Source organism: Gavia stellata, chromosome 13 (genome assembly GCF_030936135.1).
Source record: "Gavia stellata isolate bGavSte3 chromosome 13, bGavSte3.hap2, whole genome shotgun sequence".
NCBI classification, from domain to species: Eukaryota; Metazoa; Chordata; class Aves; order Gaviiformes; family Gaviidae; genus Gavia; species Gavia stellata.
In genome coordinates, this window is record NC_082606.1 from 15,840,793 (window position 1) to 15,865,662 (window position 24,870).

General features: G+C 45.4%; 1 protein-coding gene across 2 annotated transcripts; it reads right to left on the bottom strand.

Moving 5' to 3' along the window:
• Positions 1 to 237: 237 nt before the first annotated feature.
• On the bottom strand, positions 238 to 24,696 carry FANCI (FA complementation group I). 2 transcript variants are annotated; one of them, XM_059824198.1, is made up of 38 exons: positions 24,613 to 24,696; positions 24,397 to 24,469; positions 23,677 to 23,807; positions 23,111 to 23,267; positions 22,973 to 23,030; positions 22,353 to 22,394; positions 21,738 to 21,861; positions 20,825 to 20,910; positions 20,513 to 20,645; positions 20,153 to 20,245; positions 19,528 to 19,664; positions 18,533 to 18,713; positions 17,860 to 17,947; positions 17,182 to 17,312; positions 16,456 to 16,526; positions 15,407 to 15,521; positions 14,898 to 15,020; positions 13,727 to 13,795; positions 12,044 to 12,145; positions 11,043 to 11,231; positions 10,827 to 10,948; positions 10,256 to 10,420; positions 9,524 to 9,703; positions 8,033 to 8,196; positions 7,547 to 7,623; positions 6,975 to 7,091; positions 6,183 to 6,234; positions 5,457 to 5,584; positions 5,255 to 5,323; positions 5,030 to 5,126; positions 4,560 to 4,741; positions 3,852 to 3,908; positions 3,697 to 3,771; positions 3,423 to 3,437; positions 2,941 to 2,979; positions 1,804 to 1,899; positions 1,113 to 1,238; positions 238 to 303 (listed from the first exon to the last, which is right to left on the bottom strand). In XM_059824198.1, exons 1-38 carry the CDS (start codon positions 24,694 to 24,696, stop codon positions 238 to 240), a joined length of 4,014 nt encoding a protein of 1,337 aa, XP_059680181.1. The 2 variants fall into 2 exon arrangements, with proteins under 2 accessions (XP_059680181.1, XP_059680182.1); XM_059824199.1 differs by lacking the exon at positions 9,524 to 9,703.
• Positions 24,697 to 24,870: the final 174 nt, after the last annotated feature.

Genomic DNA, 24,870 nt, shown 5'->3' on the forward strand with positions numbered 1-24,870 from the left:
TTTGATAGCAGCACATTCAAATAGCAGAGGCACTTCTGAGGACAGCAGCCAGCTATAAAACCCGAGACAGTGGCCCGAGTCACTGCTTGCATGCCCATGGGCATAAGGGAAGAAGTCATAAGTATTTCGCAAGAGAAACAACAAACCATCATCTCCATACACACAGTTCTCCAAGACCAAGGCGAGTCTGCCATAGAACAGGCATTGTGGGAGGAGGCAGCAGTGGCAACCCCAGCTTTACTTTTTTCGCCGTCTCTTCTTTTTGGGTTCCTGGTTCTCATCTGTCTGCTCTGCTGTGCTGCCCTGGAGAGGGGAGGGAGAGAGTAGCAGTACAGAGTGTGATTGTTTTTGTGTGGTTAGTCTAAGGAATGTTTACTTAAAGCAAGAAACCAGATGTGCAGAACAGGATTTCTGTTGAGGATATGGGACTCCCCTCACCCACTGAGACTTTCCCCATGGACACCCAGAATTCATGCTGGAGCTTAGACCACAGGTTATCAATGGCACAGGACGGGGACGATTTGTGCTGGGTTTTGGCTTGTTGAAACACTCAGGAAAGCATGGACAGAAGCACCAATAAAAACCTGGACAATCAGCAAAGTAAATAGCTTATTTTTTTTTATCCAGCACAGGTTGCGCTACCTTCACCAGCGCTATCTAGTAGAGGAGATGGGTCTGAGGAGAATGATGTCTTGCAGAGTTTGGCCTGCCAGCTGTTTATCTGCAAAAGTTAACCTGGATGCAAAACCACTTGCATCATGCTGCAAAGGTCTGATCCTGGCCAGCCAGTAGGTCCTCTGAGGTAATGCTGACAGACCTCTCTGCTTGCTGAGGCAAACAACAAGGCCTTAAGAGCAGTCTCACTTCCCTAAGACCAGAGATACAGACAGCTGGTGCATGGAAATAAAGGTCACTCAAGGCAGAGGGCTGGAGTGTAGGGGATGTTAACCAGACTAACTGTTCACTGCTTCGTATCAGCTTAGTATTAAAGTGAGAGCTAACCCAGGGAAGACAAACTGTCCTGATTGCACATACACCTGCACAGCTCACAAATACAGTTGGCCTCAAAAGAGGGGGAAACCTATCCGTAAAAAAGCTAAATGAGATCTGACCTGGTCATTGTCTGGCTCGTTTTCAGCATCCTCTGTGTTATGCTCCTGCAAGGCGCTGTCTAGCATGGATGCGTTGATGCGGAAGTCCCGGGAGGTGCTTAGCTTCATATATTGCATCAAATTCACCTGCAGCAACCAAGGTGAAACCAGGGGGAGAAGACATTATGCCATTAGCATCTTAGTTTAGTTTTCTATCCTGCCTTGTCCTTTGCACAGCACTGGGACCAAGTCCCTCACAGTAATAATGCAGAATTGAAGCAAAAGGTAGGTGAAAAAGCACCTGCCCCCATGCAATCCAGTGGCCCATTTATGCTTTCCTAAAAGCCACATCATTACCAGTTACTCTCACTGTCCTGTAGTACCTCATCATGGTACCTTTCTCTCCTGCTTATGAAATAGACTGGGGCAGAGGGGTGAGGAAAGCTAGCGTTAGATGTGTAAGTTTCTGCTCAACCAGAAACCATATGATGTTAGGTCACAGGCAGTACTGCCATTGAGGGTGTGACAGCAATTCAGTAGTTCGGGGCCAGGAGCTTGGGCAAAGGCTGAAAGAGGTGCAAGGTCCTTAAACCTTCATAATTGGAGCATTAATAGAGACTTTAAAAGGTGGACCAGCAATAGCCCTCCCCTGTGTCATTGATCCCCCTGTTCCACTGAGTTCAGGTCACGGAAGAGCTCTGCTTTACATTACCTTTGATTTCTTGGAGAGATGGATAAGGAACTTCTCATATTGCTCTATTGCAAAAATTAGGTTTGGGATGGGCTTGGTCTCCCGAAGCACCTTAGCCTGAAATGCAAAGAAGTGGGATAGGTCAGATTTTCACATGAACAATGATGCTGTAGCATGACATGAAGACTGCAACACTCCCAGTTTAGAAAAGTGTGTTCAGTAGCCTTGCTCCATACCAGTCCTGCCTCAGCAAGCCTTGCCAGCTTTGTTACTGGTTTTAAATTGACTCCCACGACGGTTCTGCAGTGAGGCTCTCCTGTGTATTGTTTTGTACTCTGCCTGCAGTCCACAGCCCTGATATGCCTGACAGCCATCAGAGCGAAACTTCCTCTGCTCCAGGTCTGCAAAGGCATCGCAAGCATATGCCTTCCAGGCAATGAGCACATTGCTGTTTTGCCACATTTTTTCCCTGTTTATTTACCACCACTGATGTTTGTTCCCCATGATGACAGACTGCTAAAAGGACATGCAGCATTTCAGCCCATTTCCATACACTCAGGGAACAGCTAGGAAGATCATGCTTGTGGCTTTTAAACCCTTAACATCACAGGAATGTCTGGGACAACTGTCGAGACAGAGGAAATGCTGGCTGGGAGCACAAAGGACATAAAAGACTAGGAACCTGCCAGCCTGCTCACTTGCTCCCAGCCAAATCAGTCAGTCATTCTCAACTGCCTTACTTTAATGGAATCAACTATTTTTTATCTTTAAATGTACTGATAAAATTAAGAAACACTTAAAACAGAGTGCACTATTGGTTCCAATAAATTAGCCCATTTCTGTAATTTCATAGCTTACCCCAAATGATAAAATATCAGAGAAGGCAGACTATCCAGACTTGACCTTTGTTTCATGTCTGTGAGCTGAGTGAAGGTGGCTCTTTTTGTTGGTTTTTTTTGGTTGTTGGTTTGTTTGTTTGGGTTTTTTTTTAGACTTTTCTCTGAAGTTAAGGTAGATTAAATTTGATTTTTACTTAAAGGCCCAAATGACAATTTGTCATTGGTGAGCTATAAGAAGCCACCAGGTAACACAAACCTTGAGGTATGATCCCAAGTTCAAATACAGCCCATGTTCTAATAGAGAGTGAGTCAATCTTACCATGACTGTGGAGATTGCAGCAGCTTCATCCTCTTTCTTCTTCTTTTTCTTCTCTTCTGCAAAGCTTAAGCTCTCACTGTGGATGTTCTGAAGGAGGATCCCAAAAGATGTGGCGTTAGAGGGTAAGCAGGGAAGAAAGGCCAGCTAACTAAGGCCAGAGAAGTCTTTGCTCTGGACAGCTAACAGCATTACCAGCTAGATGACAGAAAGGTAGTAATACAAGAAGGATGGAATTGGGGGTAATCTCAAAAAAAGAAGGAAAGAAAAACTAATTTCATAATTTATACATTCAGAAATACATTTGTGTGAGAAGTGCCCAGGAGTGGTAGCTCTGCACACCACTACACCTTCCCAGATATGCCACGTCTGTTGTATAATTCCTGTGGTCATCACTCAAGCACCCAATTCCTCCCCAAGCAGCTAAACACCATCTTTGGGACTGCAGTCTTTGGCACCCACATTACTTTTTACACTGTGATGACTGCAGTGTTGTTGACCTTTATTTGCCATTGGGGTTAACAGCAGTATTAATTTCATCCAAAAAACCCCACATGAACAGAGGGGAAAAAAACACTCTTTCCTCCCTGCTCAAGCAGAAATCAGCATGCTTGGTCTCAATGGTGCTGAAATGTCTTATACTGCTATTTGACACAGTAAAGCTTAAACTATAAGAAACTCAAGTCATGTCAAGAAGATTAATAATCCCCAAAGGTGCCCATGTACTGCAGCTGATACAGCATTCAGTATCAGATAGACTGACTGTGATTTTACCTGTACATAAGTAATGAATGAGTAACACTGTGGGGTCAAATGGGAACCTGAGAGCTTCACCTGCAAAGAAGCAGAGAGGTTGGTGTTACTCCGGACTCAAGGCAATGAGCCATTTCCTCCAGCAATTTGCTCACACTCACCAGCTTTTCTAGCCTTCCTGGAATGGTATTCGAGGTGCTGCGGCAAGCTTGGATATACTGCAAGGAAAACATGAGAGAGTTTCTTCTAGGTACGCTCTTCCCATCCTGCAACCTGTACTTCCAGGCAGGGCTCAAAGCAGCTCATCCAATGGCACAGTGGGGAGGGCAGGATTTGCAAGAACTATCCTCCCCAGTGGCTTGCTATATCCCAAATGCCATGTCTGCATTCCAGAGCTGTGAGAGAGCTCTGGGATATTCATCACCTTGTCTCAAACTTGCTCCAGTGGCCTGTTTTCATGGCCCAGCTCCCCCAGGTCCAATGCTTCAAGCCTTAGATGGGAATGAGTGGCACAGGCAGAGTTGCTGAGCACTGTGAGAACACCGCTAGTGCTGTTCATTGTGGCCCACAGCTGCGTACAGAGGAACCTACAGGATACACTGCAAAGAACCACTCCGAGCCATGCACAGCCAAATTCAGCTGGAGAGAAGCTTTCCTTTCTCTCCACTGGTACAACTATCACTGCTCGGAAAGGTCACGTAATTGAGGGCATAAAAGCCAACAGAGTAAGGACTCAACTCCTGCAAGAGATCAACAGCCCAGTCCTGAGCGTAGCTGCTGCCAGGGGTCACTATGAGCTTGCTCTAGCAGATGGGGAAAAAGTTTTTAGATCCTAGCCAGCTCACTGTCAGCAGAGCAGCAGCACTCACATGTTTGATGAGGGAGGTGAGAATTGCGTATGTCTTGCTGAGGCTTCTCAGCAGCGCGTCCACACAGCTCCCTGCAGGGAGTGCTGTCTGTACCAGCTCATGATAAACTGTCAGCAGAGTTCCCAGCTGCAGAATTACACCTTTCTCCAGAGCCTGGGTTTGGTTTGATGCCTGAGAAGAGTCTTCTAGAAGAGAAGAATACCCGGTGAATGTGTGTCTAATGAATCCAGTTATGCAGGTAGGAGGCACAAAAGACCACCTTTGTGTCTGGTGCACAAAGCACAGATGTGGCACAGGGGAAATAATCACTGGAGGGATTTTGTGACAACACTCTATCTTACATTGTTCCTGTGGAACCAGCTCAAGGGAGAGTTTAACCTTCCCTCAGATGATGCTACCTCAAAATCCCAAAATATCTTTTTGCTCTCCATCTGTTTTTGACAAAAGTGTAACAGTCAAAAGTGGACCACTTTTATTACCTGATGTGTCTGATCCCACACTGGTGAGCTTCTTGATAAGCCAGTCCACCTCTTCAAGGACCTTATCTGCCTGACCCAGAACCAGCAGCTAAGACAGAAACACCAGTAACAAAACAGGTTTTTGGAGGAGTTTGGCACAACAGGAATCTACAAGCCATTTGTAGCAGAGTAGCCCTGGACATTACAGGTTGTTCTATACACACTATTTTGACTCACACAGACAGTAGGGGCTGCAGTCTTGGCATTCACTATGGCGAAATGGGACCGACTCTCCACTTCTACATCCTGGTTGGAGGAGAGAAAACAAATTCTGGTGAGTAAAACCTTAGCTGCTGTCACATAGTTTGCACGAGAGATGCACTGAATTCTGCCCTGACAGCACTAAGTAATGGAAAGTTAGGCTGCTTCTGCATCACACCTGATCTATGTCTCCCAGGCAAGCATGGATGTCTTGTGCTAGTTCACGCAGCAGACTGACAGGACTCTTGTACAGAACGTGGAGACTGAAGAGCAGAGACAGCAAACCCTTGCAGCAAGCGATATCCTCTGTGGGAAAGGGAAAAGAAAACAACATGTTACCAGGTGCGAAGCTCCCCTAGCTATTTAGGAATATCAGACATCCAGTGAGGGAAAGTCTCAGATTCAGTATGGATTTAACAGTCTGCATTCGCAGAAACGATACACAGTAGGTGAAAATCCTATCAAAATACCGCAGTTACAAAAGCAGAGTTTACAACATTGGGCATCACATATACTGCAAGGGGAAGTACGGCATGCTGGAGCCCTCAGCTCATAGAAAAATGATGACCAGAAGCATTGAGGAAGCAGAACACAAACTCTGGCAAGAGTAATATCTTTCCAGAGTATAAATCCAGATTTGAGCAACAGATGTGCTAAATAACAAGGGAAAAAAGTCAAGTAAGTGGCTTCTCTTTCTTCAGCAATGCTAATATTTATAGAGATGGAGTTTCTTCCCTAATACTTGTGCTAGTAACCACAATGCCATGGCAATCTGCCACAGAATAGGACCTGAATATATCTGTAATAAAGAGGTAAAAACAGGACAGACCACAGCAGAGCATCTAAGGGTCTAATATCAGATCTGACACATCACATCTAAACATGCTCCCCAAAGCTTACTTACCGAGAGCATTTTCTTTGCAAATTTTGACTGTCCAAGTCAGGAATTGAAGGAACTGCATAAGGGGAGAAAAGATATTATGGCTTTGAAACAGAATTCAAAGCACAAAACTACTACTAAAAAAAAATCCAAGAAAAAATCAAAACAGCACAGTCCCCTTCTGGCAGAAAGGCACCCAGCCATGCTCTATGAAGTTGCACAAGGGACACTTAACCTACTAACAAGTGAAAAGCTGAGATCCAGGACAAGGGAATGGCTATACATTCCATTGGACAGAGTAACAGCTCCATTTAATTTAAGGTAAATGATGACTCCAGACTTCTGGCACAATTTGAGTGCAGTCCCTCGCTTGTGAAAATGGGGCACCTTTAGTCCACTTTAGAAAATGCCTCCTTGCATGGAAGGAATTAGGCACTCAGCCAGTTTGGACTGGTTGTAAGTCTGCTGGCCTTTTTTGGCTCTAGTCCCATGTAGAAGCCGTACCACATCTAGGCTCTGTTAGGAGTCCCTGCTCAGGCGAACAGGTCATTCAGACTCCATATGCCCAAAGGCAGGATCAGAATGTGCAGGAGTGGGGCGGGAAGACAACTTGTTCTTAACTGTCCTTGCAGGCATTTGACAGGAGCGTGCTTGATAATGTAACAAACTGTCACTTTGACATGATGTGGTCTGCAGGAGAAGGCAGAACATGCACACATGTCAAAGCCCTCAGATGCCAACCCAGTCTGATAATCTTCTTCCCACACCTACGGCTACTACACCGATCCTTGCCACCCCAGGAAGGTGGTGAAGTACCTGCTGAGAGGCTGGATCCAGGAGTTTGGACAAAGTGGAGAGAACTGTGATGAGTGACTGCGTTTCCTTGGAGTTGAAGTCATCTTCAGTACTGCTGAATTGGTTCACCAGGGACCTCTGATCATGGGAAGGAAAGAGTGTGCATGCTTGTTGCAGGGCCATTTTAAGAAGCAAACAACCAGAAGCTGCAGCAGATAAAGGAATCGGCAACAAGAAGAATGACAAAGACTATAAAAAGAGGACTCTTCTAAAGAGTGAGTGCTGTTTTTTATTATGAGTGCTTACATAGGGGCCCACATGTGATTCAATGTGACTTTCACAATACTCAGTAAGTTTACGCTGCACTGAAGGATCTTATAGCTCTGTAAATACACGTGTACTTCAATCCAGCTCTGCACAGTGCCCTGAAGAAGCTTTCCTTAGGGATCAGAAACTTTTCTGAACTGCCAGTGAATCAGTGTCACAGTGGGTATCACATACTCAGTCCTGTGGTCAAGTAACAGAGAGCTAGCAGCGTTTTCTGCCAGAATTACCAGTGCTTTGGAACACTTGCAGCACATAGTGGTACTTACCTGAAACTGTCGGATCTGGAAGGCAGCTTTCTCTGTGACATTAATATCCGTTTCTTCTGCGTCACCATCAGTAATATCTGGCAGAGACAGAGAGGTGCAGAAAAAAGCTAAATGCCAAGAGCAGAATACAGGATTTATTTCCAAAAGTGGGAAAGACTGCAACTGCTCACAGCTAGAGGAGGAATACAGACTGCAAAACCGTGGTGAGCACAAAAATGCGTTAAAGGCAAACTTCAAATAGACGAATGCTATATCAGACCCCAGCTATCCTCTGCTGACAGACTGAGAGCACTATAAAAGCAGGTAATGATATCACTGGTACTTGCCTCTAGCATGGAAATCAATGCTACTTAGCCCACCTTGTTACTGAGAGGCAAGGACCAGACCCCTCTCTCTATGGATAAAGGGCACTGGGTCCCTAACTGCCCTCAGGTAGGCTGGAACACAAAGCCTGGAAACCAGAGCAGAACTGTACCATGTGCTTACCCAGGGCATGTAGAAACTGGGGGATCCTGGCAGTGTACAGCTGCTGCACCGTGTTGAAGATCCGCAGTAAGCCTTCCAAGCACAGAAGTGAAATGCTTTTGCCCTTCTTCTTCCCTGACTCTTCAACGACAGTGGGAATTGAAGTGTACCTCCAAAGCAGAACCCTAGGGGATGGGAGACAAGTTAACATCACATGCTCCAGTAAAGCTGGCTGCACAGTCCAAGAACTAGAACAGGGCTAATCACAGATTCTGCCCTTAGGGTCGTATTTTTAATATAACTAAATTGGAAGGTCTTTTTCCTATAGGAAAGTGGAGGGAGAAGAGATCCATTTTTAAGATGATCTTGTTTTCAATGTCAGCAAAACAGCTACTGCATTATTCCTGCACAGCTAAATAATTTAATTCTTTCCAGGTGCCAGGGGACCTTCCAATCCCATTTCAAGTCCATCTTTATACACTCATTTCTTCCACTTGGCTTTCCTTCTGTCTCAGACTACCCAAACACTGACCACTGGTGTCAAATCTGTCAGTGACAAAAAGAGCTTTTCTCTTGGCAGTTTGAATTTGTGAAATGTCAGATATCTCTATAGGGCTTTACATAAATAAAGTCAGAAAGGTAAAGGCAGGCAAAGCAAAGTGAAAAGCTTTGAAGAAAGCAAAATTGTTTGGCCCAAAGGAGACTTTTCTATTTGTAGGCAAACATCTTTTTCCTGATCCCCTAGGCCCACTTCCCTTTTTTGTTCCCTCTCCTTTCTTCTCATTAGTTCTGTTGCCTGCACAGATGATCTTATTCTATTTCAATGTCCAATCACGCAAAACATGTAGCTCACATGTAGTCCTAATGACTGCAACAAAAATAGCCTCTATTATTTGGGGCGAGACACAAAACGGGCATTATTCATGGCAGGGGTAATTTGCATTTTGTGCTCTCTGCTGACTGGGATCTGAAAAGACTCCATGCAGATATGACCTAGATCCCAAAAGACATTTAGATGCTTAACATTCTCGGATTTCCAAAGGATTAGATGCATGAATGTCTTCAAGCATCTTACAAAAGTCCTAAACAAATGTTTCCTAAAGCTTGTGTCCCTCTTACATCTGTTTTATAATGTAGCTAGAAGTGAATTTTAACTTCATTGCATCCCAGAGGCCCCAAGAATCCAGCCTGTAACCATCCTACCTCCTCTGTGACAATGAATGATGAGCCAAAAGTCAGAAAGAAGCTGAAAATGAGAGTTTGATGGTGTTTGGTTCTTCCAGGCCAAGTACCGTTATTAAAGCTGTATCACTCACTCTGGCACAGAAATGGTAGTGCCTCCACTTGATTTCTCAGGAGCAAAGAAAGGCAATGATCTCAACTCAGTAATAATACTGTTTCAAACAGTTACAGTCTGCATTCTTCTTTCAAAACCCTACCTGAGAATCAAAAATCCCCAAAATGCATTGCTGCTTTTTAGGGCTGATGTCTTCATGTGCCATAGTGACTTACCGTGTGATTTTGCAGAGGTTCTGAAACATCTTCTCAGGATTTTGTCCGTCTGGTCCATCAGTTTGTCCTGTCTCCTCCAGCTGCTGCACCTTCTGAAGAGCTACACTGACAGCATAGCGCAGGAACTCTGTGCTGGAGCGCAGAACCGCTAGGCTGTCCTCATGGCTTTGGGTATTGTTCCTGAAGAATCAAGAGCACTGTCAGAGAATTGAGGATGCACGGAAGAAGCACAGGGATGGCCTATGAGATTCAAAATCTAAACATGCATTCACAAATAAAATCATTAGCTGAATTCAGGGTGGAAAAGACCCTTTGTTTTGGCAGCTTGTAGTGAACACTCAGAGGATAGGGTTCCACCAGCCTTTCCAAATACACTAACAGACATGGTTTGAATTGATGTCTGGCTCTGTTCCATAGAGGACTGGAGCTCAAACACTGGAGTTTGTTGTCTGGGGAACGGCCCAGGACTGGAAGAGCAGAGACTCTCCAAGGTCTCACAAGTCATAAGCAAGGTCTAGGAAAACTGGTTTGTCAATACCAGGAGTTGGCACAGCTGTGGTTCCTTCCTGGACTATAATGCTCTCCAGACAACAAGTGCTGTTACCACACGTGCTCTATACAGAAATGAAAATGCCTGTACTGTGTATGCAGTGCACAAGACAGCCAGCATGTACACACAAAGCAGCTTGTGAATAGGCCTTAAAAGCTTCTCCAGATACAACAGCTTCTCACCTGAACAGATTTGTGAGCAGAGTAGATACAAAACCCATGGACAGGAAGCTCCGTGCAGTTTTGTTGCCCAAGGTAGATTTGTTCTTTCCAGCTTTCTCCTTCAGGATTTCAGAGAGTTTGTTGTAACATGTAAACAAGCCTAGGACATCCTCAAACTTGTTCTTACTGCAATAAAGTAGTAGAAAGCGTTAATGGAGAAAATCCAGTCTTACAGTTTCCCATTTGAAGCTTCAGTTGCCAAATTACAAAATGGCACTTTCTAAATCATAAAACCATGACATATGACATCTCCCCACCTCCCTAACAGTGTATACCTCATTCATTCCGCCTTGACCTGCTCTTCTACAAAATGTCACATCCCATCTCCCACAACACATGACATTCAAAAGGAAGACACTCCCCAAAGTTCTGTGAACGTCTGTGCCACAAGACACACACATTCAGAAAGCATCCTTCTGATTCTGTGTTGGCACTATTATCCTGTGCTTGCAATGAGTCTGTGTCCTGTACTCGGAAGAGCTAGGCACAGCATAGCACATCTAGTGCTGGAGGTTAGGATTTGATGTTTTACCTGAAATTCCCTATGTTGAAATTGTACTCAATCAGGACCTCACAAATTCCCATCACCTGGATGGCATAGATGTTATTCTTTACACCGACACCAGTAGACAGAGAAAAATCTGCTGATTTATCCTAAGAGATAAAGGAAACAAGTGAAAAATCTTTTCAAAACCTGACAAGAACTCAGTGTCTTCTTCCACTGACTCAAACTGAAAATCTGATTTACCAGTTCAAAGTCTTCCAACTCACTCTTGATCATGCGTCGTGTGACAGATTCTAGCATGTCTTCAAAGTTTTGCTCAAATCCCACATCCTCCTCCTCCTCATCATCATCGTCATCTTCAGCTCCTTGGCATAGGTGCACAGTGCTCTTATACCAGGCGAGACAGTGTTGGATACAGCAGAGCAGATGGGCCTGAAGGAAGCAGCCACACCGTCACACTCAGCCTTCTAGTTGGAGGTCGCTGGCAGAAGTGGTCACAGGCCAGACTACCATAGTTGGACGCAGAGAGCCATAGCTGCCTTTGGAGGTTCACGTGAGTTTCAAGAATATGCCTCATTCCCAGAATGACGGGATCTGTAATCCTACACACAGCTACCCACTTATAGCTTCAGACAATGTTGTCTGCGTGAGATTGCCTATACGGGCTGTGAAGGCTTAACTCCCACTGCTCCCTCAACCCAGCTACCTCAACTGCTGAAGATGGAAAGGGAATTTCCAAAAGGGCTTTCGCTCTAGCTGAAGTGTCTGCTCCCTTTCTGGTGTGCTACTGCAGCGCAGCATGGAAGCTTCCTTAGGGGAAAACAAAGTGATTAATTTGAATTTGTTCCCTTGGAAATCCAATGAATCGTTGAGGTCTCAACTCCAACAATATCAAAGGAGCAAAATCAAAGGCCAGATTCCTCCCGCTGCTACACACACACTGCACGACTATTTTATGTGGAATTAAGTTGAAGGAGGAAAAAAAAAACAGAGTAAGCTCAATAGGGGATAACAGAACTACACTGTTTCATTGTTCACACAGGTTCCCCAAACCACTTTGCTAACGGAGTTCTAATAGATAGCCTGAGGGAGGGGTTGGATGCCCAGCCCTACTGTCATTAAAAGAATTGCTCCAGGCTAGAAGAGGCTGAAGAAACACAAGGTATTCAGCTCATGTAGCAGCACAACTAAAATGCTATGGAACAGATGAACTTGCAGCTGCGGCCAGCCAATATAGCTCTTACCAGTGGTTCTTGGAGAAAGATTTGATCTCCTTGAGCCATAATACATCCCTCAAGTTTCAGTGGAGGCAGGAGGTCTGGCTGGGGCAAGTAATATTGCTTTATCTGTCACAGAAAACAAGAAATAAAAATAACCAGTTACTTGGTAACTGAGCCTCTTAGGTTGGTTGAAAACAGAATACGATAATCTTTGTACTCCATTCTACAGAGCGAAAACTGGCATTATGATAATGGAACTGTACATATACCTGAGCCATGTCATCTGCTTTATTAGTAATTAAAATCCCCTCTTAAGTTGCTCATGTACCTCTCAGCCAGCACACGTCACTGCCCTAAAACAAGTTTATCTGACCGCTTGGTGTTGTGTTGCCTCAACAGGCAACATCACTTGCACTTCATCTGCAGTGTTACCCACCCAGAAGTAACTGCTCCTGTTGCCCATCACCCATACTGAATGCTTGGCTCTGTTATGGCATCCAGCTTCTTGGCCTAAGGGTGCAGACAGTTAGCGAGGCTACACTTGGCACTAAAACAAATCCATGAGAGACCATGCTTGCACCAATTCCTGGCTGTTGGGCACAACACTGGAAGGAGATATGCTCTGATTACTGATATAGGATCAGAACCAAATAGGGCAAGTTATATATATAATCATGCAATAAAATTTTATACATTTACACCAAGTTCCCACTAAGTCCCCTCTGCTCTGTTCCCAAAAGCTGCCTTGGCTCTGTTCATGTTCCCTTCTCAGACCCTATACTGTAATGGGAAAGCTGGAATTAGTCAGCATGAACTCTATGGATGATTAAAGGGAAGAAAATTATTTGTCTCAAAGAAAGCTCAGCCTGTCCAATGGATTGAGGAAATGTGATTGTCTTGTTGCCATGAGCAACACTGTTGGAGGATGAGTTAATCCTCCTAGATGCTACATGGACTTGGGTATTCTCCCGATGGGAGGACAGCAATAATAATTACTGTGTCAGCACACATCCTTGGGGAAGTATGGGAGGGTAACTGCTGTGCACTGCTAAGGAACAGGGAGCGCACAAAGCACTTCTCTGGGCATTACACTTCTCACAGCATCTCAGAACTGAAGGGTTGGAAAGGGCTCCAAGATATCCTTTCTCTTCCACCCTGTGACAGGATATGAACCAGTCTCCAGACGTTTACATAGTCTGCTCTCTCAATATAGCAGGGATTTGAACACCTCCTTATAGAAGTGCTGCAGCACTTAAACATGTTTCCAGTGTAAGGGAGAACTATTTTCCCAATATTTCACACTGAATCACAGAATCATTAAGGTTGGAAAAGAACTTTAAGATCATCAAGTCCGACCATCAACCCAACACCACCATGCCCACTACACCATGTCCCGCAGTGCCACGTCTACACGTTTTTTGAACATCTCCAGTGATGGTGACTCCACCACATCCCTGGGCAGACTGTTCCAATGTTTGACCACTCTCTTAGTAAAGAAATTTTTCCTAATAGCCAGTCTAAACCTCCCCTGGTGCAACTTGAGGCCATTTCCTCTCATTCTATTGCTAGTTACATGGGAGAAGAGACCAACGCCCACCTCACCACAACCCCCTTTCAGGTAACTGTAGAGAGTTAATTGCTTTCTATACTGGTGGCAGTGCAGAATTCTTAGTGTCTCTGCAGCCATGCCACAGAGCAGTACTTTACCTGGGACAAGAGCGTTTCCATTATAGAGCTGGCCAGCTGGGAGTTCCTGCGAAGGACGTCATAAAAACCCTGAAGACAGGAAGGAAGGACAAGTTGACTTATACCACATAGAAAACGAACCACATACATATTAAGTTGGTGTCATACGACAGCAACGACCCTTTGGCACTGCAAGGAACCATGAGGAAGTAACAATGTGCTCAGTGTAAAACCCCATACCTGGCAAAGTAAAGGCACCACAGAAAGAAGGTATGAATCAGAAAGAGTATGAATTTCCTCACAGGGGCCCTCTCACAAGCTGTATTTCCTTAGCAGTGGTGGCATCAAGCCCAGAGTGACTTTCACTGCTATTTAACACTAGCACTAGATCCAGCTTCAAACTGTGAAATCCTGCTTCAAAGGCAAAACAAGCCACTGGGGAAACTGTAGGAGGCAAAAAATTCTTCAGACTGAGAAAAACTCAGTGGATGGATAAAGCAAGCACAAGTCCTATAGCAACAGTGACGAAAAACTTGCAGCTCACTAAAGGTCAGTCCAACCAAGTCAAGAAAGGAAAAAAATCTCCCTGACCCGAATAGTATTTTTTCTCAAGGTAGTACCCCACGGTTACCTCAGAAGCTAAGATACACACCCAGAAATGACTCTTTATATTAGGCCATTTGTCACAAGAAATCTAAGGGACAGACAAGCCTTTATAGAAACTTGCAAAAGGAAGAGGAGAAAAGACAGATCCCTGATGTAGTCTCTAAGGAAGTTTCCCACACTCTCCAGTCAGGGTTTTCTTTGGAGCCCATCACTAACTCCCAGCAACTCTGCTTCTATCCAATGCCTGTTATAACACTCCTCCTCACTAGGCATCAAACATGCTTTCCATTTCCTAGGCCACACCACAGAGAGATACTGACATATTTTTTCTCTTAAGCAATGCATGAGATGAGGAAGATACATCAATGTGTCTTTGGGCTTATAATGATCCAAAATAAAAAGAAGCAGAAGGATTGAAAAAAAACCCATATATAATCCTTGGTACATGTGTCCCATGAAGAACGTAACTGAAATGATAGGTTGTTTTCCACAATAATGTGATCATTATTTACCTGGAGCTACAGTAGAACCAGACTACAGAGGAGCTGGTGGCTGTTTAAAAGGAGATTGAAGAAAACGTGTTTACCTCATATAACATGAGTCGAACATCTGCTTGCTGGCTCAAACATCGCCTCAGGCTGCCCAGGATTTCAAGGCAGAAGGCCTCATTAGCTGCAGAATTATAGCAGGCATGAACATCTGCCTGGACCTGAGAGGGAATATTAGTCACGTTATACTGGTTACAATTCTCAAATATCACAACGCAGAAGCAAGGCGGTAAGCGGCCTGGCCCCTAAACAATCACTGAAATACTCCTTAGTGTACTGCCAGGCTCTTTATCGTCATTATGGAGCAGTGTAAATGCTCCCCAGAATACTGGTGGTGTAAGAGAGAATGACTCTGAAAAGCAACATCCCTAGGCCAGCTTCTCTTTGCACATTGCATTTCCCAAAGCTTTCCTTCCAGGACTAATCCTTACTGAAGTTATATTTCCGTTTTGGGGAAACACTCCACTCTTGAGTTGTTTCAAACAGCGCATATTAGACATGAGACTGTCTCATATGTCCACGCCAGGGACTGCAGAACAGCACTTACCTGAGTGGCACCAATGGCCTGGCTGCACTGGGAAGAGGACAAGCTGCCCAGAACCTTAAAATTTCTTAACAGAAGCAAGAAGCCAGCAACTGCAGCTTTACGAGCATCGAGCTGCCTGTGAGTCAGGGGGAGAAAAGAGAAGCATAAGGAAAAATTGAAGCAAGAAGCTCAGAAGGAAATACAAGATGAACTCAGTAATGAAGAAAGGTACACAAATACAGACTGGACCCAGCAGAACTGTATTCCCCAAGAGGGCAGCACAGTCCCCAGCAGTGAGGAGCTTGGCAGCGTGCTGGGAACTCCTGTGCTCTACACTCTCACAACATTCAATTTCCCTTCTGCCCCCACAATGCTCACACTGAGGGAGAGCCCCAGATTGAGATGCAAGCATTAAATGTCCCCTGAAAACTGGAATGGGAGCGTCTCACAGAGCTCTTCTCAGAGCTGGAAAATTCCTCACAAAAAGCTGGTGTTTTGCTTTGCTCACCGAAACCCTAGGACTTTCCCAAGATCAAGTGCCTTGCCTTGAATAATAATCCTAAATTATGAATTCTGTATTCATAACCAAGCAGCCACTGCCCAACAAAATTCAGTCTACGAATACAGCAGTATGAAGACAGCAGGATGGTTTGCTCAAAGCATTACCAAGACAACGAGCCTGCTTCTCTAGCACCTTGTAAGGGATCAGAGGGAAGGTGGCAGCTCAGCATTCTGATCAGTGGTTCCTTTCAGACTCTCCTAGCATCTGGATGTACTCAGCTGTGTAGACACATGTTGGAATTAGTTTTAATTTTGCCTACTTATTCGGAGTTCCCAACAGCTTTCTGAATTTCCAAAGCCCATTAATCTGGGGGTTGGGATTTGCATCTCAGAGGGTAGAGCTGTGACTGTACTACAGTCCTAGGCTAAAGGGCTAGGAGACGTCACCACCTAGTTACGGGAAGAACGTAGTAAGACGACACTTAGCCAAAATCAACAAAAAATACTTCTGCTCCAAAAACATAAATGAGTTGTAAAAATCTTTTCAAAGAATCACCTTCCCAGCTTACCTGGAAAAGATAGCTTTTTGGAGAACAAGTATCAGGGAGTCCCTCACTGACATGCTGACTTTGAGCAGAGGCTGGAAAGGAAGATATACTTTGGAGAGAAAAGCATTAAGGCATGCCAAGCCCTTGGGGCATATGAGCTCATCTTCCTCAGGCCCATCTGGCCCTGCATTTCCAATACAGTCATCAGTACAGTAGGAGAACCAAAACATTTTTAAAACAATATAAAATTAAACCCAGAGAGCTGTAGCAGTGAGACACCTTAGTAAGTTAGTGAGGACACAGTGCAAACGTTTGGGAAAAGAACTGTTATCCCCAGACTGTATGAAGCAGGTAGAAGTTTAACACCAGGGCAGTATCTCAGCCCAGGCAAAGAGAAATACTGACATGCAGCTTGGAAGGAGAAAAATCAACGTGACAGCTACAGCTGTTTAGCTAAACACTGCATACTTAGTTTTCTACACTGTGCAGCATCTGGGCATCTTCCAGATGAAAGGTCAGCACACAGCAGCTTCAGTACCATGCCAGACCGCACCATGTGCTTTTTGCTAGAGGGCACATGCAAATCCATGCTTGAAGAACAGTTCCATGCTACACCGAACAACCTACAGCAGAGTATGAAGGCTTATTTTATGAGGAGAGTTATTAGATCATGCATATAATTGTGGCCTAGAGCTGTCACTGGAACTAAACTAGCAAGGATATTCACGGAGAAATGCAAAGCTTTACCTGTACTGCCCGGAGGAGCCCTTGCACTGTGTCGATGGGCAGAAAGGACAAATTGTCAAAGGTCTCTGTGACTTTGGAGGATGAAGTCTGAAGCACAAGAGGAGCAGACACAACAATATTGGACAGCAAGTCTGAAAAATAAAATGACAAAAGGAGCAGCTGCTGCCAAGGGGCCAGAAAAGTCTGAGCAAAAGATGTCTATAGAGCTAACAATTACAGAACTATCAAAGCCCTTCCATTACATGGAGAGGTTTTGATCGGATGAGCATTGAAAATCTGAGCTCTGCTGCAGGCTCAAAGTGTAAAACACTCACAACCCGGCTGCAGGGCCTCACCCCACCAGAGGGCACTGAGGTATAAGAGAAGAGGCTGCAGCATAGGCATCTCAGCAGCCCCAGCGACTCCCAAGCACCTGCCCAAGGACAAGGAGGAAGGCAAGGCTAGGAACTGAGTGACGGATACCAACTTTCTGCGCGTCAGCTGTTCCATGGCAACTGCCTGCAAACATGTTTTCACCTGCGATGAATACAAGGTAACCTGACGTAGCTGACACCTCAGTAAGAGCAGAAAGAACAACTGATTCTCTTGGCTTCAGGTCACTTCAGCAGGAATTTGTTCTGAGAAGCTACATTCTGAGTGTCCACAGAGCAGGACACATTCCTTTCTCTTTCCTGTTACCTATGAAGTGGCTGACAGGAGATGCTGCTTTTGTGAGGACTCTGTTCAGGACCTGCTCAAGAATATCACTTCTGATGGGCTCATGAACCTGAAATGAGAAAGAATAAATAAAAATCAAAACCTACATAAATTTGAGATATTCCTGTACCTCAGAGCACAGGCATTGTGCAGTACAAAGCAAATCCAGATCTGACAGGTAAGCTGGGACTGGTTGCCAGAAGTCCCCTTTCAGGTATATTCACACAGACCGATTCAGATTTCATCCCAGTCCAATCAGAACCAGCACATCAGAGAGACACACACCGTACACTCGGAACATAACAGGTCAAATCATCTGTGGGATGCAAATGTACCACTTCAGTGAAGATGCTGGTTTCAATCCCACCTCTGACAGATTTTCTTTGTACCTCTGAATTTCGCTACCTTCTCTGCAGTTTCTTGGAAACCGTAATAGGGGTTACACAAGTATCATGGTAGCTGGAACAGATTAGGATTAGGTCTTTATGAGGATGGCCTCTTCCAGCTGGACAGGGGCAAATAGGAGACTAAACCTAGTATTGTTTGTAGAACACTCATGATGGATACAGCAGGCAAGGTTTTGACACCATTTACCAAGAGAGAATAACTCTGTTCCCCCCGCCAAAAAGAAAATCATCTCCAAAATGTACACTACCTTAAACGTTTCCAGGAGGATACTTGCTCCCAGTCTGCAAGCCTGCTGGGCTGGCATTTTTGAAAGGCCATAACTGGTATCAGCAGCTTTTCCTCCAAAGGGCTTTTTGGGTTCATATGATTCCATTAGACTGAAACCAAGATCCACCAGGCCCTGAGTAACGTGGTCCCAGCCAAATGCACTGAGGAAAACATTAAACAGACCAGGAAAGAAACAGCTTAGTCACAGTAAAGGTTTAGATTAGAGCAGTCTAAAGTAAAATCTTCCACAGTCATTCCAGGGTCCAAAGCAGCAGTGAGAGATGCTTGATCCATCCAGGGAGGATGACATCCCTCACAGCCCCATTACTGTCTTTAGGCTGAGGGACAGGTGCTCAGCACAACACATCTTGCAGTCCCGGTTCTCCAACCATCAGACTTCCTTTCCAGTCCGAAGGTTTCCTCACTGTGGGGAATGATGTGCACTTAGGTCTGATCTGAACGTGAGAGTAGGCTACAGTCAGGATGCACAAATATCCTACTGATCCTGAGATCTCCAAGTCAGAGAGGAAGACAGAATAGGAATGCCTCGCATCAAACTAAAGGATAACTGGTGACAGATCACAGAGCTATCCCACAGGATGATTAAAGGACTAACCATGTGGAGGAAGAAAACAGTGAACCTGTCACTCATCCCTTGATCAGAACACAAACTACAGCCGGCAACATGACACATACCGCCAGCTGCTTTGCCAGTAAGGAACAGATAGGGTCCTGATCAGTTTAGTTCTCTGTACCACCAGATGCTGAGATTTGGGGTGGAGGGGTCAGATTTATACAGCTATGCTTTGGTTTAATTCATCAACATAAAACTGTGATAAAACCTTTGGATTTTGACACTGTTCCCTGCTGGCACCTAGTCAGCAGTATTTAGCACCCCAGAGCATTCTAGCAGGGCTGAAATTCTCCCCCTCCCAAAGCCCATTGCGCATTCTGCAGCATGTGGCAACAACTCACCTATTTTTTACCACTTCCAGAATTACAGTGGTTACATCATATTGTTGAGGAAACAAATCTTGCAGAAACTTGGAGGCCTGAAGGAACTGCAGGTCCTTGCAGCTTCTTGTGATTGATGTTTTCAAGAAATCAAATATCTGGAACATAAAATCATTGAGTGTAAGGAAATGGGACCTATATAGTCTTGGTTGTGTTCCAGTAACAGCACCAGCCAGAGCAGAAGTTCCAGTACAGCCTGCCAAAAATCTTAACTCACTTCTTTCTCAGGACAAATACACCAACCTCATTAAGTGCCTCAAGGAGGGTAACTCGCTGCCAGATGCACTTCAGGTGGCCACCACAGAGCCAAAACATTAGAAAAAGAAGACATTGCTTTTCTTCTCATCCTACAATACCAACCCACAGGAATCACAACTCTGGAAAACTCTGACATTGCTCTGGGGTCTTTTATAGTGTTCAGTAAAATACAGCGTACCAATGATCTAACTGTCTCCCCACGAGCATCCTGAAACCATTTGAAGCCTAACTGTGATGGGACTATGACCTAACCATGCTTCCTTTCCTTTACAAGGAGTGCAGTGTACTTCCCCATGGAAAGTTTGCTGCAAGCTTATCACCCACATACCTGCTCTTGTAGTCTGTGTTTTACTGCAACTGATAGCAAAAGAGCCACACTGAAGGGACACAGGGCTCTACCAGGGTCCTTCTGTTGCTCGGTCTAGAAAACAGCAAGCAACAGTCAGAAAGCTTGTTATCTTCAACTGCAGCATCCCACAAGTCCAGGGAAGCTATCAGGCCCATATCACATTGCTGTTGTGGTGTAGAAAGGGACATATCTTTTCAAACATATCACAGCACTTGCTGAAGTGCTGTGATTGCGATCACAAAAATGATTAAATCCCTTCTAAAGGTAACCAGTTAAGTTAATTTTTAAAACCCTGTTTCAACACCTTCAACAACAGTGCCTGTTCCATCTTTGTTGTACCTTTAGATGTCTGATTAGTTCCTCGCCTAGGTCCTGATCCAGGTTGATAACAGAAACGATATGGAGAATAACGGTACCTTCCACATGGCGGAGCTGGTCGAGGGGCATTGTGGCTACCTCAAGGTCCACCGATCTGTAAGATTTATCAGAAAAAAACAAGCCATTCAATACCATAAATTATTTCTTATTTATTAAGGAGAACTTACTTGCACAAGGTTTGACGGTTCAAATTGAAGGAGCCCTGGGCAGGACCAGGGTGACTACAAATACCCAGAGGATACCCAGAGAGGGGATAACAGAGAAAGAACTTACTGTGGAGCCCTCTGTTCTTCCTTTTGTTTCTTATCCAACTGATTGAAAAAACTGATGATTCCTTCTAAAACAGTCTTCTTACTGCCCTGCAAGGCAGGACATTACATTAAGGCACTGCAGGGTCCACAGTATCCCAGAGAACTACACTCTACTCCCACACCAATTACAAATGTCATGGTATCCTTCATTTCCTTCATAAATCACTGGGGGAAGGCTCCTGTGCAGCTCATTTCCAGATGAAGTGACTCTGGTTTAGTTTGCACATTTCTTTTGACTGCCCTTATTGAAGAGCTGGAAGAAGCTGAAGTCCTCAGCTGTTCTTTTCTTAAAGTTATTAATTAGAAAGAATCCTTTATGTTATAATCAATTAGGAAGGTTTTCAAACTCCTAACCTAAAAGCTAATGTTACATTTTGGCAGTGGATGCAAACGACCTCCTATAATATACATGTAATTTTTCTTTGACTGGATCATTTTGGCATTAACTTGGACACAAATGAAGCAAGCAAAAGAGCAAGATCACCCTGTCAAAGGGCAGAGATGTCATTGGCAGCCTCTGCTTGCAGGAAGAGCACAAGAGATGAGACATTTCCAGCACAAGTCAGGCTACAACCCAGAAGACAGTCATACTGCATGAACTATTATTATAGCGTGCAGACCACAGAGGGTGAGCAAAACCACACTGAAGAACACTGAAAAAACCAATCCTCTCTGCTGTCTGCTAGGTCAGCTTCTTTAGGCTAGAGGGAGTTAGAGCAAAAAAACCTACTGATGTCCTGCTGCATCCTGCTCCCCACAGCACAGTTTGGGAACAGTCAGAATCCCCTCCAAAATCCAGCCTATAGCTCAGTCTGTACATACTTTTTTCCCCATTGTACATGCTTAGGGGGATGTCAGCTCCCATGAGCTTTTACCTTTGCAGAAAGCAGCAGCAGCTGATAGACCAGAGGGGGAATTTCCTGCAGGTCTAATTTGGAGAACATCCTAAGGACCTTTTCCATCACAAACTGCAGCTCCTCTCCCGATAGTGGAATATCCCTGTTAGATCAAAGATGCAGCCTAATCATTTTCACCGATTTCCTTCACAATCCCACAGCAGATTCAACCCATAACTAGACAAAGGGTCCTAATGTACAGACAGGCAGCAAGCACTCCCAAAGTCCTCACCAGAAGCAGTTCCCACAGATCCCTCAATACCCTACCACTGTCCCAGGATACTCTTCAACCTGCAGTTTTTAGATCTCCTTCACATTATGCTTGTTCATTAATGTATTGTTAATTTGCCAAGGCTCACTCACACATGGAATAAAAACCATGATGCCATGCCCAGTCTCTGAGGCATACCTGTCCAGCTGTGTTTTGTATCCAAATGGATCCAATGTGGATGTTCATTGACTCAACCATCCACGGAGCTGTGCCCGATATGGTCAGACCTGCTATTTGTACTTGCCCTTAAACTATATGTGAAATAGGACGTGGGCATGACCGCAGCACAAGAAAGTGCTGATGTTGAAGGGAAAAGGAATTACCTGAACATGTTGGCAAGATGTATTACACTCCGAGGATCCCATCTGGCAAAACAAGAATACGTCAGAAATTGAGAGCAAGCAGAATTATCCATCCTCATACACAATTATTCAAGGTCACCATTTCCCTGTTACATTCTGATATTAAAATTAAAAGCCAAATTTCCACCAGAAGTCACCACCATCCCCCTAACCACCCAGACTTAGAATGCTCCAAACTGCCCCTGGCCCCACAATAACAAATAACCAAGAAAGGAATAAAACCAAGCGCTTCCCAAGACCAAATCACACAACCCTATCACAAGATCTGGGAACAGGGTGTTCCCTTGCCTTCTCAGCCAGAGAAGGCACTGCCACGGAGGGTGCAGATTCAAAGATGATAGAACAGGACACAGATGGTGACATCCAGATCATCACGATGTCTTTTTCAAAGCGCAACAGGAAGCACGCTGTTTTGCCACGAAAGTGTCAGGGCTATAGACACACCTAGCCAACTGCAGATTTAGCTCCCACTGTACCTGTAGTGTGTCACAGGGAATTCTGTAAAAGGCCCAAATAGGACTAGGCACTGACTGATTTTTAAATGGACTAAAGCATGGTGGAGCTGGTGGAGATGTACGTACTTGCTGGAGCAGAGAGTATTTATGAGCTGTTTCTTAAACTCTTCCCCATTCAGTTCACCTGAAAAAGCAAAAATCTTTCAGGAGCAGATTCCAGAGGACGGGAGGACAGGCTGAGGACAAGGAACTGAGAGGGGTTACCTTTCCCATAAGCCAGGCTCTCCTTCGAACCGGCCAATGCAGTGAGAACAGTGGAAAACAACTCCAAGGATTTCCCGTTAGACAGGCTGCCGCCTTTAATAACATCAACAAACAGGGTGGCAAGCTCAGCCAACGCATGGCCTGGCAGCTGGCGAGCCTGGGAGAAGATACAACAACATGAAAGAACCTGAGGCAGTGCACAGGAAAATTCCACATGTACGTCCAAACCGTCACCAAAAGCCATCAAAGGACAACATTTCTTACAGTGAAATGTTCCCCTAAAAGGAGAATTCAGCCCCAAGATCTATATTTTGTACTGTCCTTTATAGAACAGAGCAGTAAATCAAGATGTAATTATAGGTTTGAAGTTTCGAGTCCAAGTCTAAATATCCAAAGATAATCACATTCACACACACAGCAAATTCCAACACCAGCTAACTTAGTCCAGGGCAGATACACGGAAAGGACACAACTAATTTTCCTCAGTAGCCTAGTGAAGTATCTTAACCTACATATGAAATGATACCCAGCAGACCCCAGGAAAGACAGCCCAAATGAGCTTCTACCTCCAGCATCAGCAGTCCTATGATTTCAGACACCTTGCCCAAATGCAGGTCCCCTGACTCCACTAGCGGGATGCAGTGCTTGTAAACCTGAAGCCTCCTGAGAACACCGCTTTGCTGGGAACAAGGGGAGCCTTATAACAAGGAAATAAAGAAAACAAAGAATGGGGAAAAGTTACGCAAGAAACAACATGTTGCTAAACAACAGGAAATTAGCAGGGCTAAGCTGTCACCTGACTGCAACTCCCCATTTTATCTATCAGACAAAACAGATAAAAACCAGAGCACAGGAAATGAGAATCTCTTGGATAAAACAGCTGAAGCACTCAACCCTGTTATCACACCCTATGGCTCACTCAGCCTGCTGCCCGAGATCCAGAAGTGTCAAAATGTTGAGAAGAATCAGCTTGGCAATTAAGCTTCAGCTGGCCAGCTCAGTTCTACTCCAAGGTACCTAAGGGCTCCCAAAAGTAAGGCCCACTTATAAGGGGTTCATTACAAATATGTTAGTCCAGTTTCCTATTTCCCCCTATCTATTTTCAGATGCCATGTTTGCCTGCGACAGCCCTGACTGGCTGGTTCTTACCAAAAGTGACACTTCCTTGTGCTGCTGACCACTCACTTCACCCAGCCAGCCTATAACCCAGCGGCTCATCGGCAATCAGCAGGGCTGGGGCCACAGTCCCCCTCCCCACCCCAAAGCGCAGCTCAGAGATCACCCACCTTTGAAGATCCCTCTTAGCAAAGCTGCCGTCTCCCTCCCCTTCAGGGCCTGCCTTGTCACCATATCGCCCAGCTGCAAAGAGAAGGGGACGCTGTGAGCTGCTCCTCACCCGAGGCCTCCCGAGGAGAAGCCGCCTCCGCCCGCCTGACAGAGCCCGGCAGCGCACACCCCTCCCTCCCCGCACACCGGGCCCAGCCCGCGGGGCCCCCGCGCACCTCACCCTCCCCCAGGCTCTGCAGGGCCTCCTGGAGCCGCTCGGGGGGCTCCTCGGCCGCCAGCGCCAGGATGCGCTGGGCCATGGGGGCTGCGGAGGCGCCCGGCCAGGCCGGGGACGCGCTGCCGGCGGCCGCCGCTCCCCGGGCCTCAGCTCCGTCACCCCGAAATTCCCGCCCGGAAGTGCCCACCCGTCACCCGGGCAACAGCTCCCGCCCCCGAGCACTCACTTCCCTTCCCCGCCACCGGCCACTCCCGCC

Bases quoted from the DNA above. Each gene is read 5' to 3' on its own strand.
- FANCI (XM_059824198.1), bottom strand. From the start codon at position 24,696: ATGGCCCAGCGCATCCTGGCGCTGGCGGCCGAGGAGCCCCCCGAGCGG. The intron at 23,808-24,396 runs GTGGGTGATCTC...CCTTGTTATAAG, and splicing joins GCTAAGAGGGATCTTCAAAG to GCTCCCCTTGTTCCCAGCAA. The intron at 8,197-9,523 runs GTAAGTCACTAT...CCCATCCCCTAG, and splicing joins AACCTCTGCAAAATCACACG to GGTTCTGCTTTGGAGGTACA.